At 40.2% G+C, this 16,321-nt stretch overlaps 1 protein-coding gene across 1 annotated transcript; it reads left to right on the plus strand.

Annotated features, from left to right (window-relative positions):
• Nucleotides 1-3,769: 3,769 nt before the first annotated feature.
• Nucleotides 3,770-8,679, plus strand: cd28 (CD28 molecule). Its single transcript, XM_005949729.3, has 5 exons — nt 3,770-4,003; nt 5,478-5,686; nt 6,347-6,503; nt 6,598-6,752; nt 8,118-8,679. The coding sequence occupies exons 1-5, from the start codon at nt 3,931-3,933 to the stop codon at nt 8,226-8,228; spliced, it is 705 nt and encodes a 234-aa protein (XP_005949791.1). The 5' UTR covers nt 3,770-3,930; the 3' UTR covers nt 8,229-8,679.
• Nucleotides 8,680-16,321: the final 7,642 nt, after the last annotated feature.

Genomic DNA, 16,321 nt, shown 5'->3' on the forward strand with positions numbered 1-16,321 from the left:
TATTATTATTATTATTATTATTATTATTATTATTATTATTATTATTATTATTATTATTATTATTATTATTATTATTATTATTATTATTATCATCAGATAATTATATTTTACATTCTCTATGAGACTCTAAAAGAACTTTACTGAGTTCTGTAAACAGAGCTGATTGGTATTTAATGGAAACCTATAAAAACATGGGTTTCACCTAAAAACGTTTCTGTACAGTAATTTAGAATTTCTCTCTCTCATTGCAGACATCTATTTAAAAAGTAAAGCCACTCAATAATGCTGATGGGTGGAAGTCTAAAACACTCTTTGGCACACTCAGTAGATAAAGACAGAGCAACAACCAGCCTGAGCCCTGGAACTGGCTCCATCAGAGTCACAGCTTCATTTAAGGAAAACAAATAGTACAATTAACAGCTATCCTCTTCAGGCTTGTTGTGCACCAGTGCACCACTCCCAGCACTCCTGCAACATCACCCAACAGCATTTCATCGAATGTTTCATCACACGCTGCTACTCTCTTTTATTCAGTTGCACAATACTGTCAAGAATCACCTGTACTGATAGTTAAGTTATTTATTTTTCAGGATATAGTTATATTGTTACTTTGTTAGAGTTATTTGATATTATATTTGTATTACTGTATATTACTGTTACTACTATTCTTATTGTATATGTTGTATATCTTATTCCTCTGCTCCTCTGTCTCTCCTGCTGCATTGAGCATGTGTACGACAAAAAAAATTCCCTCGGGATAAATAAAGTTCTTATCTTATCTTATCTTATCTTATCTTATCTTATCTTATCTTATCTTATCTTATCTTATCTTATCTTATCTTATCTTATCTTACATTTAAAGCAGTTCTGCACTTTTGTATTTGGTGCAAACTGTTCTAAATCGCTCATGTGCAATCATGCAAACATATCACGGTGCAAAAAGAGCAAATATTATATCCTGTAAGTATAACTATAGCGGCAGGAATCAAAGACAAGAGGGGAGAAAGCAACTGCATACTTTGAGCTATTACATTGGTGAAAACGAACACAAGATTTAAAGCTGTGGAGAGCTGAAGGCAGAGAGGCTTGGGTACGCTTCTTTGTTTGGAACCAGTCGTCCGTTAGTCGTTAACGAACTCTACAAATTCAAAAACACTGAAACAAAACAGTCACATGTCTTAGGATGGAAGGGCAGGGATAGACCCATTGGCATCAGTTTTCTACTTACCTCTCAAAGCACTTAAGACAAGCTACATTACCTCCACTCTCACACCCATGATCAATTTAAACTCTCCAACAGCAACACTGTACTCTGGATTCATATTGCTGTCATGATAAGCAGAGCATCACCATACCACTCAAATATGTGTTTAAGATAAAACAGAAAGTAAAGTGATGGAGAAGTTTATAATCTTATGTAAAGTAGTAGAAATATATGCATGCCAGTCGAGATGCTGCAAAGTGCAAGTGTGGAGCTTCAAGCAGTGTCTCTCAGTTTTGGGCCTGAGGAGCGCTGCAGCTTTGACGGGAGGACGTCTGTTTATTATTTATATCACTGAGACGTTTGTGCATTTAACGAAAAACTGGATAAATGGAACCAAATGGGATTTTGCAGCTGTTAAACTGCTTTCGATAGTTTTGCATTTGCTTCGTGTTACAATTGCTGCATCAACACAATCTACTGAAGCTGAGCACAGAGCTGCCAATATAGATCATTACTCTCGTCTACGCGGTGTAAAGTAGGAACATCAGATGAGCACGTGCTTTTGCAACTTTGGCCTTTTTAAAGACACTTTGCAGAACTAAACAGTGAAACCATCTCCTTTCAATAGCTTTTTGCACATGCAGGGGCTGACGGCTTCTCATTACATGCATGCGCTTCATAGTAAACCGTCCTGAAACAATGACAGCAGCAGAAATAAACCACCATTTTCCGGGTGACTGTAGTGCTGACTGTAACTTCAGTCAGCTTTGTCAAAAACGGGGTTTAACCCCACAGAGTGTTTCCAGGCAAAACACAGATGTGACGTCAGGACACCGAATGTCACAACATCAGCACTTTCACAGTGAACTATCTGAAAATGCACTTGCAAAATTAGCTTTTTTCCACTGTTTGCACCTTATCGTTGCATATTAGGTGCAGCAGGCCTGAGAGGAATGCATAAATGAAACTACGAAAATGATTGTTATATTCCAGAGAGAAATAGCAAATCAGCGATAATGTTAAAATACAACATGTGGGGAACTTGTGGGTGCTGATTGCATCATGCGCTGCATTATGCTGCAAGCAGGACTTGAATGCTGTTTTAAAAGTCTTTTAAAAGCTTTACAGGAACAAATGTGACAAATTAGTGACACAGTTTGCTTTAGCCTTGAAAGTAGTCAGAGTTATTACGTTTTGGACTTGATCTCTGCAAGCTGCTTCAATCACAGGTTAAAAAAGTAAACTTAAACATATACTTGTGCTAACCTGGACTAGACTAAGCTGTTATTTTGGAGCTGAATGGACCCGCCTAAGTAGAGAACAACGTTTGTCTGTGTTTTTGCAGAAAACCATCCTGCTGTGATGAGGCAACACAGTTTTGGAAAACAAAAACAGTTTCTACTGTACATCCCACTCACAGCTTTGTGTAGTCACTCTACTCCCCTACAAAGCTCAGTGTTCTGCTGTTTAGTTTAGTTAGCCTGCCTTGTTTTGTTTTTGTTTGTCTAAAAGCATATAAAGATGAATTAACCTCTTGATGCCACCAGTTCACGAGCGACTGCCCGAGGTTTGGTTTTTCAGACACTACACAATGGTCCATCTGAGGTGAAGCCCAGTAAGTTTTGATCCTCCGGTTTTGTTGTTTCAAACAGGAGATAATTGTATAAAAAGAAGTTAAACTGCAACTAAAGACAATAAGACTATGTGCATGTAAAATATCAAATATTCAGCCAGAATACACAAGTATTCAGGAATATTCATTAACTTGGGAAGAGTCATGGACAGAAAATCATGTTAGCAATGGCTCAGTGAAAAACAACAGTAAGGGTTTGTTTTTATGTTTTACAGATTTTGCAATGTTATCTAAAACTTGGAAGGAAAATTCAACAGTCACAGGAATTCAAACTAAATATTCACCCAGCAAAAGTTTCCACACGAACAAGTCATTTGTGCACGTTAGTTTCCACCCAAGATTCACCTGCCAAAGCCTCAATCAGCGACTGTGCCTCAGAGACTCGCTCACACGCTTCATGTAAAATCAACAAAACTCTAAAAACAATCAGATTTTGGAATTAGACACAAAAGCTTCAGTGAACAGAGCATTTAGTGTATATTTGAATAAAGCGCTGAATCACTGAATTTTGCTGTATGAGCATATGCAAAAGATCTTAAATTATTCACAGAGTTGAAAGAGATGTAAAAATTCCCGAGCCAGCAGGTGTTACTTTGTTTTCAGTAGCTGTTCTGGAACATTCTTACGCTCTTCACATCCTTTAAAGAACATAAACAGCATCATGTTTATTTTTTCTGTCTTATTAATATTGAAGTTTTCTTGAGAATTTAATTGACTGCTGTCATCTTTTACCATGATTTCCTTTCTTTGTTTTTTCATGTTTTGAGCAGCTTCTTCTGTTTTCTTCAGACAGAGGATGCTGCTATACCCGGATTAAACTAGTTCATTAAAATCATAGAAAAATGAAATTCATGTTTTTCTCAGTGTTCCAGCAGAACCACAACCACGTTGCCATCTCTCTTACCGGCAAAACCTCGTCATCATTTCCTGTGCTGCTGCACAGTTTCCATGACAGCACCGTAAGGAAATATAAAGATGAGTTTCACTCATTTTCATGTATTTCTGTCAAATTTGCTCAGTGTGAGTGATCGCCAGCGTAAGGATCATTTTAAGTGCCTGTGGCTTTCTGTGTAGCAGTGTGAAATACAGTAGGATGTTCCTGACTCACTGTATGATGGGATGGATTGTGTTGACAGCTCTTAGCTTCTGCCTGCCTGTGTGGAGCGGTGAGTATAAACAGCCTTCTACTGATGATTTTTGTAACACTTTAAAAAACATTATTTTTAAGTTCATTACGAACAAGAAAAGCGAATGAGACTGGAATCAGATTAAACAGCACTACAGATAAAGACAATGGTGCCACAGTCATGCAAAACCAGTGAAGCTTTGTGTTCTGTGGGGCACATTGAAGAACCTGAGGGCAGTTCTGACAGGATTCGTTGGGACACCAAACATATGTTAACTAGCTGCTGGACCATGTACCACAGTGACTACATTTCCACATGAGCAGACATATAAAGTAGCTTGGAAGCTTTAATGGTGGAGCTGTGTAGACACACTTTGCTCCTACATGAGCAAGTTTAAGACTTACTGTTGACTTAAAACGTAAAACTAGTGCCAAGCCCAGCATCAGTGATGTGAAACATGTAAGGTTTCAGGTGTCAGGTGGAAGAGGAGAGAACCATGCGCTTGGTATTTTCTGTATTTAAAAGAAGTCATCATTTCAGGATACATGGAAAATATTAAATACATGTGAAGACTGCTGAAGCCTTTAGTTTGCAGGATGTAATCACAGAACGGGCATTCATTTGACAGGTGGAGTGACCCTTGGATCCAGACGTTTTGCCACCAGAATGACAAAACTGATCATAAAGTGAATCTTCAGCAACATTTCTTTTTGATAGATGGTTCAGCTGTCCTTAGCTGAACCGTTTTGCTGCTGTGGCTCTGAAGTTTACTGCTCCTTGTGAATTCAGCTAACTGTATTATAAGGCTTTGTAATGTGGTTTTAGCTTTTAAAGTGCTAGCCAGGAAAGGAGCCAAGCAAATTTAATGTATTCCAATTAATTTTCAACAAGCACATCATGAACCGTCGTGTGATGAAAAACATAAAAGAGTCATGGAATTTCTAATGTAGGATTAAACAATTCAGGTATATTAAATGTCACTGTTCAGCAGGCCTTCAGTAGGTCGGTGCTGAATTTAACTATCAGCTCGATAGACATTCAAACACAGAGTAACAGGAGGGGGTGAAGTAACATGATGCATGTTGAGTTTGTCAATGCCAAACTTCTGAGAATCTCTGAAAGGACTCGGCTTGGAGAAAAACCAATGAAACAACAATTCAAATTTGATAACTTTTGAACTGGAGGAGTCAGACGGCCTTTCCAAACACTCATCCTCACCTCAGCTCTCAGAAAGAAGAGCATCGTGTCTTAGCTCCTGTGAGATTTTCCAAAGGTTGTGTCCTGTCTGTTTAATCCATACAAAGCTTACAAAACCCAGAATTTGCTCCCATAATTTTATTATTTCCTTGTGCTAGCTCATTTGTCGTTATATGAAAAGATTTATATATACGTTTCTTTCTTTGAGTGCTCCATTGGAACTGGACTCTGATATGTAAATGGTTTTAGCTGATAGTAATGTATTTGCTTCTTCATTGCTACTACTAATAGTCACTTATACCTTTTCTCACGCCAGCTACGAAAGTGACCCAGCCCTACAGAGTGGTCAGCACCAATGGTGTGGCACAGATTCAGTGTGTTATTCATCCACAAAGCCTGAAATACCCATACCCTGAGGAGGCCAGAGTCACTGTGCTGAAGGGCCTCCATGGCCACCAAGAACTCTGCTTCTCCATCCTTAACTTCACGGACCAGAGAGAGACACGTATGGAGCAAAAAGAACAGGTAATTATTGCTTTTGTGCTTTTTTGCCTGTTAAGGTTGAGTTTTCTTCAGGAATCTGCCACTGTGACCTGCTAGTGACACAAGATAACACTTTATGCTTAAAAACTCAGGTGGTCGAGCAGGTCACCTACTAATTGGAAGGTTGGTGGTTCCACCTCCTTCTGTTCCAGTCAGCATGCCAAATATCGTTGGGCGAGGTACTAAACCCCATGTTGCCCTCCGATGCATCCACTGGTGTGTGAATGTTAGAAAGCAGAGAAAACAGTGCTCGTGGGAATGAAGTTATGAAAGTGCTTTCAGTGCTCAGAGTGGAAAAGCGCTATATAAACATATTTATATCATGGCTCACAACTGAAGAAGCCCACTTTCACTACACCCTTAATTTACCCTCAGTTACCAAACGAAGGTGGTTCATGTGCTCAGCAAACTGCATGCATGAGACGTCTTTAGTGAACAAGGTCTCAAACATTGAGAATCCAGATCCCGTCCAACAAATGCATATTTCTTCCTCCATAAATATTCTTTTTCTTCATTATATGATACATTAAACTGAAGATTGCACTCTTACAAATGGCACAGACATTAGACTGAAATACAAAATACAAAGTGTGAAATTTGTGCACGGAGTGTTGAGGTACAATGATGTCCTGTACATTTCAGGTGGAGTGCACTGCTGAGACCACACATGACACTGTGGAGGTGACACTCTCTGGACTGAATGCCACTGACACAGATATGTATCGCTGTGAAATACAGATCTTCTACCCACCACCGTACCTGCGGCTTATTGGCAATGGCACACTCATTCATGTCCTCGGTGAGGCGACCGCACTGCCATGTTTATTCACAGAGCTGAAATTTTGAGTGCACATCACTTTTTCAGTCTTACGTTTCCTGTTCTGCGTTCACAGACAGCTCCAGCTGCCCCGTGCAGGAAACTCAGAGGCAAAGTCAGCACCAGGGTGAAGAAGAGGGAGATGATGATAACACGGCACCTGTCAGTGTTCCTGTGGTTGTCCTGGTGATCGCAATCATTTGTGTCTTAATCATCATCATCTACTTCCAGGTCAGAACATTATTCATTTATTTTGTCTTTATCGGGAATTTGATTAGTATTTATTTCTAATTAGTAGTATCACAGCAACCTGACTGCAACACAATGAACTGTTTCTGATGCAAAGAGTGTGACTCTGTGGTATGAATCATCAGTCATTGGCTAACTGCCTTACAGAAGGTAACTGGTTCTAATTTTTCACGTGGAATATTGCAGTTTCACTTATGAAAGAGCAAACACGAGGCACTGAACCATGACGTTGCACGGGTTGTTTAAAAAGCAGTAAAGCAGTTTTGTGTTTTCTTTTAGCCTCGAGGCATTTATCAGCTGCGAGCCACTGATGTTTCGCTCCTCGTCCAGAGCAGTTTCAGAGACATGGAAACGTTTTTCTACCATGCTATTTAGGAAAATCACTTCCTGTGTGCTCGGGCTCCCCATGGGGTGTTCTGCCCTCTGCACAAACAAAATTGATGTTTCTAAAATTGTTTCTAGCATGTTTTAAAATTTCAGCCAAAGCTACAAATTATTGTGGCTGTGCAGGATCAGGAAACTCAGTAAATGGCCTGTATTTATATAGCGCTTTACTAGTCCCTAAGGACCCCAAAGTGCTTTACACATCCAGTCATCCACTGGTGATGGCAGCTCCATGTAGCCACAGCCACCCTGGGGCGCACTGACAGAGGCGAGGCTGCTGGACACTGGCGCCACTCTGACCACCACCAGTAGGCAAACACGGGGTTAGTATCTTGCCCAAGGACATTTGGCATGCAGCCAGGAAGCAGCCGGGGATCGAACCACCGACCTTCTGATTAGTGGCTGACCTGCTCTGCCACCTGAGCTGCAGCCAGTGTTGCATGCTGGATCCTCCACGTGCCGTCCCAGCTCAGCTGCCTGGTTTCCAGAAAGTAGTTCTCTTGTTGATACTGTAACAACTGTAAAGAGAACTCTTTCACTTTGTAGGGTTTTTTCTCCACTTTGACAGCCTTACAGCAACCTTGCAGAAACCTTTCTTGACCTCAGTTTGCCCCACTTATTTCTTTCCAATCACTTCTCAGTGTTTTAGCCTGTTTATCGGTTAAGGCATAAAGTAGTAGTATATTTATGCACATATTCATGGTTAACAGTCCAAGAGTACTAATGGCATGAAAGTCTTAGTGGTGTAAAGGATTATTCAAGATCAACAAGAGAAACACAATATGTCAGGCTGACAGAAATCTTTATCCTTCAAAGGTTAAATCTTTCCATAAGCCTCTCGTGTCACAGACAAATCATGTGACCTTTTCCTTCCACGTAGCTGTCAGGCTCTGCTGCATACTATCCATTGAAAGCAATGACAATTATTCACTCCATTAACATCTGCATGCTTTCCATTTTCAGACTGTCCAATGTGAACGGGGGAGGAGAGAAATGCTGAGGCCGTGGCCTGGCATGCTTCATAAGGTGGACGGAGCTTCAGGTCCATGTGAAAACATCGTGTGTAACATTTGAACGCTGATGGTGGAGCTATCGTGTGCAGGGCAGATTTTTCTTTGGCTTAGAAGCGTTAGAATAATATTATTGCTTCTACCTAGTGAGCGGGGTGGGGATGATCATTTTCACCTCTTTGACGACTGATGAAAAACACCAAAATAACATTTTACTTTTTAAGTGAAAAAATAATGTTTACATTCTTGTAAACTCAAATGATGGTAAAAAGCTGTAGCTTTAATTTTCCATTGAGTTTAGATGTAAAATCACTTGTATTGTGCACAGCTTAAATGCAACTTAAAATGCAATGCTTGGGATAATTAAAAGAGTACAATGATAGCTGTCTTTTACTGCAACTATTGTTATTGTTGTAATGCAAAGCAAATGTTCATGTATTCATGTTGGATGTTAACACAAAATAAAGTTTTTTGACTTTAAATTGTACTTTTGTTATTTGAAAAATATAAATATGTGTTGTTGCAACAGGAGACATTTTTGGAAAACACTTTTTAATAGTTTTCAGGACTTTTCTAAAAGTCCTTTAAATCAGAATAAGCCTCGTTGTGTACAAACGGGCTATTTCTTTGCTGTTATGTCAAATAACAGAGAAGCCAACAAATAAATACTGACAAGAGGACGTCCACATGGCACAGACAATAACGACACATATAGCATATTTATCATGTGTCTCACTGCATAAACTATGGCTCATCAAAGGTGTTGGAGCCCTGCTTACTGACCTGTTGTTGTTCCTAAAGTAGAATGGGAGGCAGAGCCTTCGGCGTTCAGGCTCCTTTTCCCTGGAACCAGCTCCCAGTTTGGGTTTGGGAGACAGGCACCTTCTTTACTTTTAAGGTTAGGCTTCAAACTTTTTTTGATACAGCTTAAAGTTAGGGCTTGATCAGCTGACTTAGTATGCATCATATGTATGATATATGGAGCTTTTTCCACTCATCTCTTTTCATAAAAGAATCCACAATAGCATCTAAAGAACTCCAGGCCTCACCTGCCTCGGTTAAGGTCAGTGGTCATGATTCAACTGTAATAAAGAGGCTAACAAGGTAAAAATGGATCCGAGGTGAAAACAGCTTACATGTGCAGCAGGGGTGGCATGTGGGGGCATGTAAGATGCAGTGGAAATGAAATGGTTGACTGATCAGTCTCATCAGTCAGCAGTGTTCCCTGGGAACGTCCTCTCTCCCCTTTTCTGTGTATACAGTATGTTGTCTGAATCATTGCAGAGCCATGGCTTCTTTTAAGATCACTTAAGTGTTTTCTTACTGCAGTAAAACTGCCTCTTTTAGTTCAGTTCATTTCATTTTATTTATATAGCGTCAGCATCTAGTGACGGCCAAATGAAGCCGTCTGAAGCACTGAAGCTTGTGTTAGTGTTGTGTTCTGTTAGTCCTCTTTGGTGCCATCTTGTGGCCAAAAGCAAAAGTTGCGTGAAGAGCAGCTTGCATCTACAACTTGAAATGACAGCTTCTGTTTAATATCATAAAAACAACACATAAGGTTATTCTATTCATTTTTTATACAGCAGAACATCCTCTTTTTCTTGCTCGCTCCATGTCTCTCAGTATATCCCACATGGGTTTACGATCTCTCACACAAAATCACCACAACACAGCACAAATCCCACTAAAGATTCACTTCTGTATAAACCACTGAATCAGATACTGCAGCAGCAATGTACTGATTGAAGCTTCGGACGTCACTGATCACTTGACAGCCCAACCAAGCCTGGATACACTGGGATGAAGACTGAAATATTGTTTGTCTGCTGCTGGTTCTCAAAATTATTGGTGCATAAAAACTGCATGTATAAAGTAAGTAAAAGGTTTGCTGTTTTTTCCCCTTATGCTGGGCTCACACTGTGCGATTTTTGGCCCATTTTGAGCCGATTTTTGAGTCGTGCGACCGTTTTGGCGATCGGCCCGATTTTGGCCTTCATCGTGCGTCGTGCATCGTGTAGTATATGTGGGGTAACGAGAAGCAATTGGCACCTCACGACCAGCTCCCGATCATCAATCGCTTGGTTGAAATCCTCGCGATCCGTCGTGAGGGTGTCACCGCAGTTTGTCACACTGCGCACGCGCAAACACAAATGTCAGCGAAAAAGACGGAGCAGCACGGCAGTGCAGCGTGTGATCTGGACACAAGCGATGGAGGCACAACTTGTAGAACTTTGGAAAGCTCATCCGAGCCTTTTCGATGTGGCCTCACAAAATTATCACGACCACAACAACCGTGAAAATAGTTGGATTTACACTGCTGCTCAATCACAGCTGCCTGATCAATGTTTTTCATTAGCAATTTAGCAAAGTTGATGGTGGTGGTGTGTCTGTGTGAGTGAAAGACAGAGAGAGAGCGACAGAATTTCTGTTATAACCTTCATTTTATGGACGCACAGTGTGAGCACTCAGGTCGCATCAGAGCATCGGGCCGTATAGTGTGAGACCCTGCATCGTGACCTATGAACTTCTAACCCCTGCGAGTCAACCGTACAGTTTGAGCAGGAGCTGAATCGCGCGACTGAAAAAATCGCACAGTGTGCCCAGCATTAAACGTGGTCTTAAAATCCTTGGGGGCCTGTCATGGTCACAGCTGAACAGAGCAGCCAAAAGAACAACAACAATGAAAATGAAACTTTTTGAAATAAAGGAGACTCTCTCAGTTTTGTCTCAACATCAAATGAAATGTGCAAAGCATATTTATTTCCTGCTGAAGCTACAATCCCAGAACCTTTATTTGAGCACCTCATTAAATAACTTGTTACATACTTGAAATGTGCAATTCACTTGTATTTTTATTTTTTATTCCTATTTATTCTATTTATCCCCTTCGTATATTTTATTTATATTTGTCTCTGTATTTATATATGTGTGTGTGTGTGTGTGTATATATATATATAACAATTCTGTAACTGTAACTTCGGTCGTTGCTGTGTGCTTTTTGGAAATCGAATTTCCCAGAGGAACCCACCCGAGGGATTAATAAAGTTCTATCTTATCTTATCTTATAACTTGTTGCCACAATGGTTAAATCAGAATTATGAAAGCATTTTTGACAAAGTGTGACAGGGTAGCATGTAACACAGTGCTTTGGACTGTAGATGGTGCTAGTTAGAGCTTTAAATGACGAGAAAGCATTGTGCTGCAGTTTAGAGCCACTGACAGTTGCTGAAAAGTTGCTACTGGAAGTCTTGTGCACATGTGTGTGCGACATAAACCACAGAGACATGCACGGTTCCTCTGTTTTTGTTGATAGTACAGATTAGTATCATACCATGAAAAAGTACCTGCAGGAGATCTGGATTTAACCCTGTGTAGGCTACAGACGTGTCTACCAGGACCATCTGCTAATTAGCGCTTTGAGAAAAACAATATAATAATGCTCTTTTTCAACTTGCAGTTGAGGGTTTTAGAGCACAGGTTACTCACTACTACACACGTATAAGGCTGTTGTATTAGTCTGAAGAAAAATCTGTTCAATGAGGATGCAGACTTTCAGTTGCATTGAATGCCATACAACATAGATCAGATGTCCTTTAATGCATATATTAAACAAATGTGGGTTTTCTTAAATTTGTGCAGTCTGCATAAAGTTAGAAATATCCTGTGTCAGAGTGACGCTGAAAAACTAGTTCATGCATTTATTACTTCCAGGCTGGACGACTGTAATTCATTATTATCAGGAAGTCCTAAAAACTCCCTGAAAAGCCTTCAGCTAATCCAAAATGCTGCAGCAAGAGTCCTGACAGGGACTAGAAAGAGAGAGCATATTTCTCCTGTTTTGGCTTCCTGTTAAATCCAGAATTCAAAATCCTGCTCCTCACATACAAGGTCTTAAATAATCAGGCCCTATCTTATCTTAATGACCTTGTAGTGCCATATCACCCTATTAGAACATCCAAGGGTATTTAAAAGCAGACGCCTTCAGCTTCTTCAAGACAAGCCTATAGGTAATTTATAGAGCACATGGAAATGAGAGCTTTATTAAAACTGGAAACTTCTGATAAAACATGTATTTGGGCTGAATCAGGTGACCCTGAATCCTCTCTTATGCTATAATAGGTCAGTGCTGCTGGCGAGTGTTTCTTCTTCACTGACCTTTTTAGCTCACTATGTGTTTATACACCACTCTGCATTTAATCATTAGTTATTATCAATCTCTGGTTCTCTTCAGCAGCTCCTGATCCTCCCCTCACTCCAGTCACAGTGCCTGGAGGTTTCTTCCTGTTACCAGGGAGTTTTTCCCTCCCACTGTCACCAAAGGTGTTATTCATGGATAATCCTGATGACTGCTGTCAAACAGTTTCTGAATAACAGTGATAGAGTGACTGACTGGAAAATTGACAAAACAAAACAAATCCAGAAAGCACCCCATTTAAAAAGAGCTGAATCTGGCTGGCAGAGATGGTCATATTTAACGGTCGGAATTACTTTAAAATGAATTTTATAATCTTTAAAATTACTTTCAAATAACCATTTCAATAATCAGCAACCTATTTAACATGATGGTAAATCACTCAATCAGCTTGAGATGCAACTCGTGTAACTTGGTTTATCAACTGATAAGAGCTGCCCTACTTCTGCTGCTAATGGGACTTTCAGGTTCCTGACTCAGCGGTTTTCTCACTGAGTGTTGTAAGGCTGAAACAATGTTACAATGTGAAAAACAATTATCATCACCGTCTTCGTTGAAGGAACTAAAACAATAAGAAACCTGAAAAGCCCCCAGAAAAAGATAACACAAGTCCATAGAATAGTTTTTTATAGCACAAATGCATTAGCATGTTGACACTCTGAGTCTCGTGTGTCTTTAGATCCTTATACACTCGGCTATAAACCAGAGGACTGCAGCTACTAATCAGGCCCAGGTTAAAGTGGGTCAGCCACTTTAACCCCTCCAGCCACTTTTTGTCGGCTGAAACCAACTGCCTCTCCTGGTGACAGATATACTTATTAATGGATCACACTGGATTAACTTCACAGTGACATATTCATGCGCAGCTGCCACCTCAGGCTCACAGTGTTTTAGCATCTAAGGAGCTAAGGTGCTGAGGAGAGGTGGCCGTAAACCAACATCACCGATTATAACCTTTTTTCTGTGACGTTGTGTTGAGTTGTTGATGAGTTGTTGATGAGTTGTTGATGAGTTGCTGAATTGTGTTTTTTTGTGAAACCTCCTGCAAAATTACTTATTTTATTATTTAGAGAGAAAGTATCTCCATGCCATCAGCTAGATGCAACACCAGTCTTCAGCAAATGAAACATTAGCCCTTCACTGTATTTGTATTTACATGCCTAAAAATATAATTACGGATTTGTTCCCAAATCATTCCCAATTTGTACACCAGATTTTTCAGTTGAAAAGTTATTTAAAAGGTAAATGTGACAATCATTGCATTAGTCATTAAAAGCCCCAGAGTACCACAGCGTTCATGCCTTCGATGCACGTAAGTAAGTTACCGACCACAACCGTTATATAGTAGATCACTGGTTAGGTTTATGCACTGGAAAGAAGCTGTTGAGGTTTGGGAAAATAGAGTGGTAGGGTTTGTCTCCCCTCAACACTGTCTAGAACACTGTCTTATGGATAAACCTCTGGTCTTTGACTTTAAGCTCATGGGAGACTACTGTGTGCCACAGGCCTTTTAAAGGCTCTGAGATCAGTAACGACCTGCCGTTCATGTAAAAGTACAGCAAGCATTAGCAAGTAAATGAGCTTCATTGATTTAGCATCGTAACAAATAAGGCTCCTCTCCACCATGGTCAACATGTGTGATATAGTGAAGATGGGATTTAAAGAAGTCATTAATAACTCTGACCTCGATAGAGAGGGCAACAGCTTTGACCACATCCGGTCTATTAAAACATGCAAATCGAGCAGGTGCAGGTTCAGCAGCATTTTCGAATTAGCATCAATGACAGTGTCTGAATGAAATACTTCTGAAATATCAGGATTCATGCCTGCATCTTTGAGCTCATGAATGCCTGCCTGTCCAGCAGTTATAATCGTGTATACAGTATAACAGAATAATTACTTTCACCGATGACCTCATATGTCTATAAGCCATGGCAGACATGTTAGCAAAAAACAGAACTCGTGGTACCGATGCCAACGGCATCTGTGTGAATCGTCGACACAGGGCAAGGAGGCTCCAGAGATTCATGCATTTGATTCTGCCCTTCAGCAGCCTCAGCAGAAACACAACTTCCTCCACTGACCACAGCACAATCTTATTTCTGTTCCTGGCAGGCAAAGACGGAAACCAACATGGTTTATGAGTTTGAGCTGCTTTCCTGCTCAGCACACGTGTAATTACTGAGTTACTAAACTTTTTTTGCTGGGTCCAACAAGTCTGAGCTTTTTTATCAACAGGTTCTTTCTGGAAGCCACTTTTGTACTTTCTGTGCTTCTGAACAAAGACGTAGTAAGTCTCATCTGATACCAGAAATCCTGCTGCCATCTGGGGAGTTTTTGCAAAAAGACAAAAAGAAATGCAAAAAGGCAATGTAATATCAGATTTGCAAGGGGATCATGAAATGAACATAATATTTATGAGAATCAAAATAATTGGGATTTATGATAAATCATTGCTAAAAACACAACTGTTACTTTTGGTGTGTGATGATGGTCATGTAAAATGTTGCTCCGACTGGTCATAAACCTTCATTCCAGTTCAGTGTTTGTAATTACTTCCCCCCTGAACTTTCAGCCTCCACCTTGTACATTTTTATGTGGCACAGGTTATTGTCAGTGTCACACTTTTGAGTTAAAAATAGAAAAACATTGTGTTCCTTTGCCTTACCTGTAAAAGCAGTAACAGTGGGCTGGTAAGAAAAACCTCCCCACTGGTCAGTGTGGTGTAAGTTAAACAAATGGTTTGCTAAACAGCGTGTGCGACTGATCACTGCTGTCTGTGCTACAGTTGCGTGCATGTGTCCATGATCTTTATCAGCAAAAAGTATTTTTCTTTGAAAGAAACTGTGTTCTGTGATATGAATAATTATTCTCAGCAGTGTTAATCCACATCCTGTTGTTGACAGTTTGTGTGTCTGTAAAATCTTTGTCTGCATGAGCAAGATGATTACAACACACAGACAAAATCAGGGTTACAAATCTCCTACAGTTCTGGTTTCTGGTGTATCTGAGGTCCGTTTTTCTTTGAGATAAAACAAAAAAGCAAATTCAGCCTCCTCCAGTCTCTTTTTGTTTTTATAGCGAAGCACTTTTCTATGATTGTTGATAACTATGCCATCCAGATTGTCAAGAAATATACTCTAAAAAACTTCTTCAGCAAAGACTCAGAGAAGAGAAACACACAGAACTTCTTGCTAGCAAGGGGAGCCTCCAGACTGAGACTCGCGCTGAGAAACTGCCCCGGTCTTTATTTATACTTCAGTGGGTGCTTGTGTGTGTGTGTGTGTGTGTGTGTTCAAAGTGTGACCCCTTAAACAACTTCCCTTAACCTGCTGGTCTGGAAAATCCAACAGTTCATCTATATGTAAAAAAGCACTTGGACTAAAACTGACATAGCTACGTTAATCCTACCGTAAAACAATAAAACAAGGTACGACCTCTCCCATGCGCCCAGGATGTGGGGGTGAAAGCTAGAACACTTTGGAATGTCACAGACCCCCTAGGATGGGACATTCTTTCAATATGCCACCAACTATATACTTCTAAACACTAATGATTACATGCAGTATTCTACCATATGCAAACTTATATCATTAAAAGATTATACTGACTACTGAGTACAATTTTCCATTGACACAGATTATACAATTTATATGTTGGCTTTTGAAATTGACTTTAAAAATGTTGTTCTTGTCATGTCTAATGGCCAGAAGATCAGTGCGTTTATTAACCGTGCCAAAAATCTTTCCAACAATCACAAATGTGAAAAGGGGAAAAGGTGCTCTGGGGGAAGGGGTTCAAAGTGTCTCACTCTCACACTCAGAGTCAGCCTCACCACACCAGCTGAAAACCTGTGCCCAGGGAAACAGAGGGTCAATATCCACAACGGTGAAAGTAGAGCAAAAACACACGATGAAGCCAGTGTTTCGGTTTAACGATCCAGCAAACATTGATCCTCAGCCAAT

Source organism: Haplochromis burtoni, unplaced genomic scaffold (genome assembly GCF_018398535.1).
Source record: "Haplochromis burtoni strain Fernald_Lab_line unplaced genomic scaffold, NCSU_Asbu1 Contig_697, whole genome shotgun sequence".
In the NCBI taxonomy this organism is placed as follows: Eukaryota; Metazoa; Chordata; class Actinopteri; order Cichliformes; family Cichlidae; genus Haplochromis; species Haplochromis burtoni.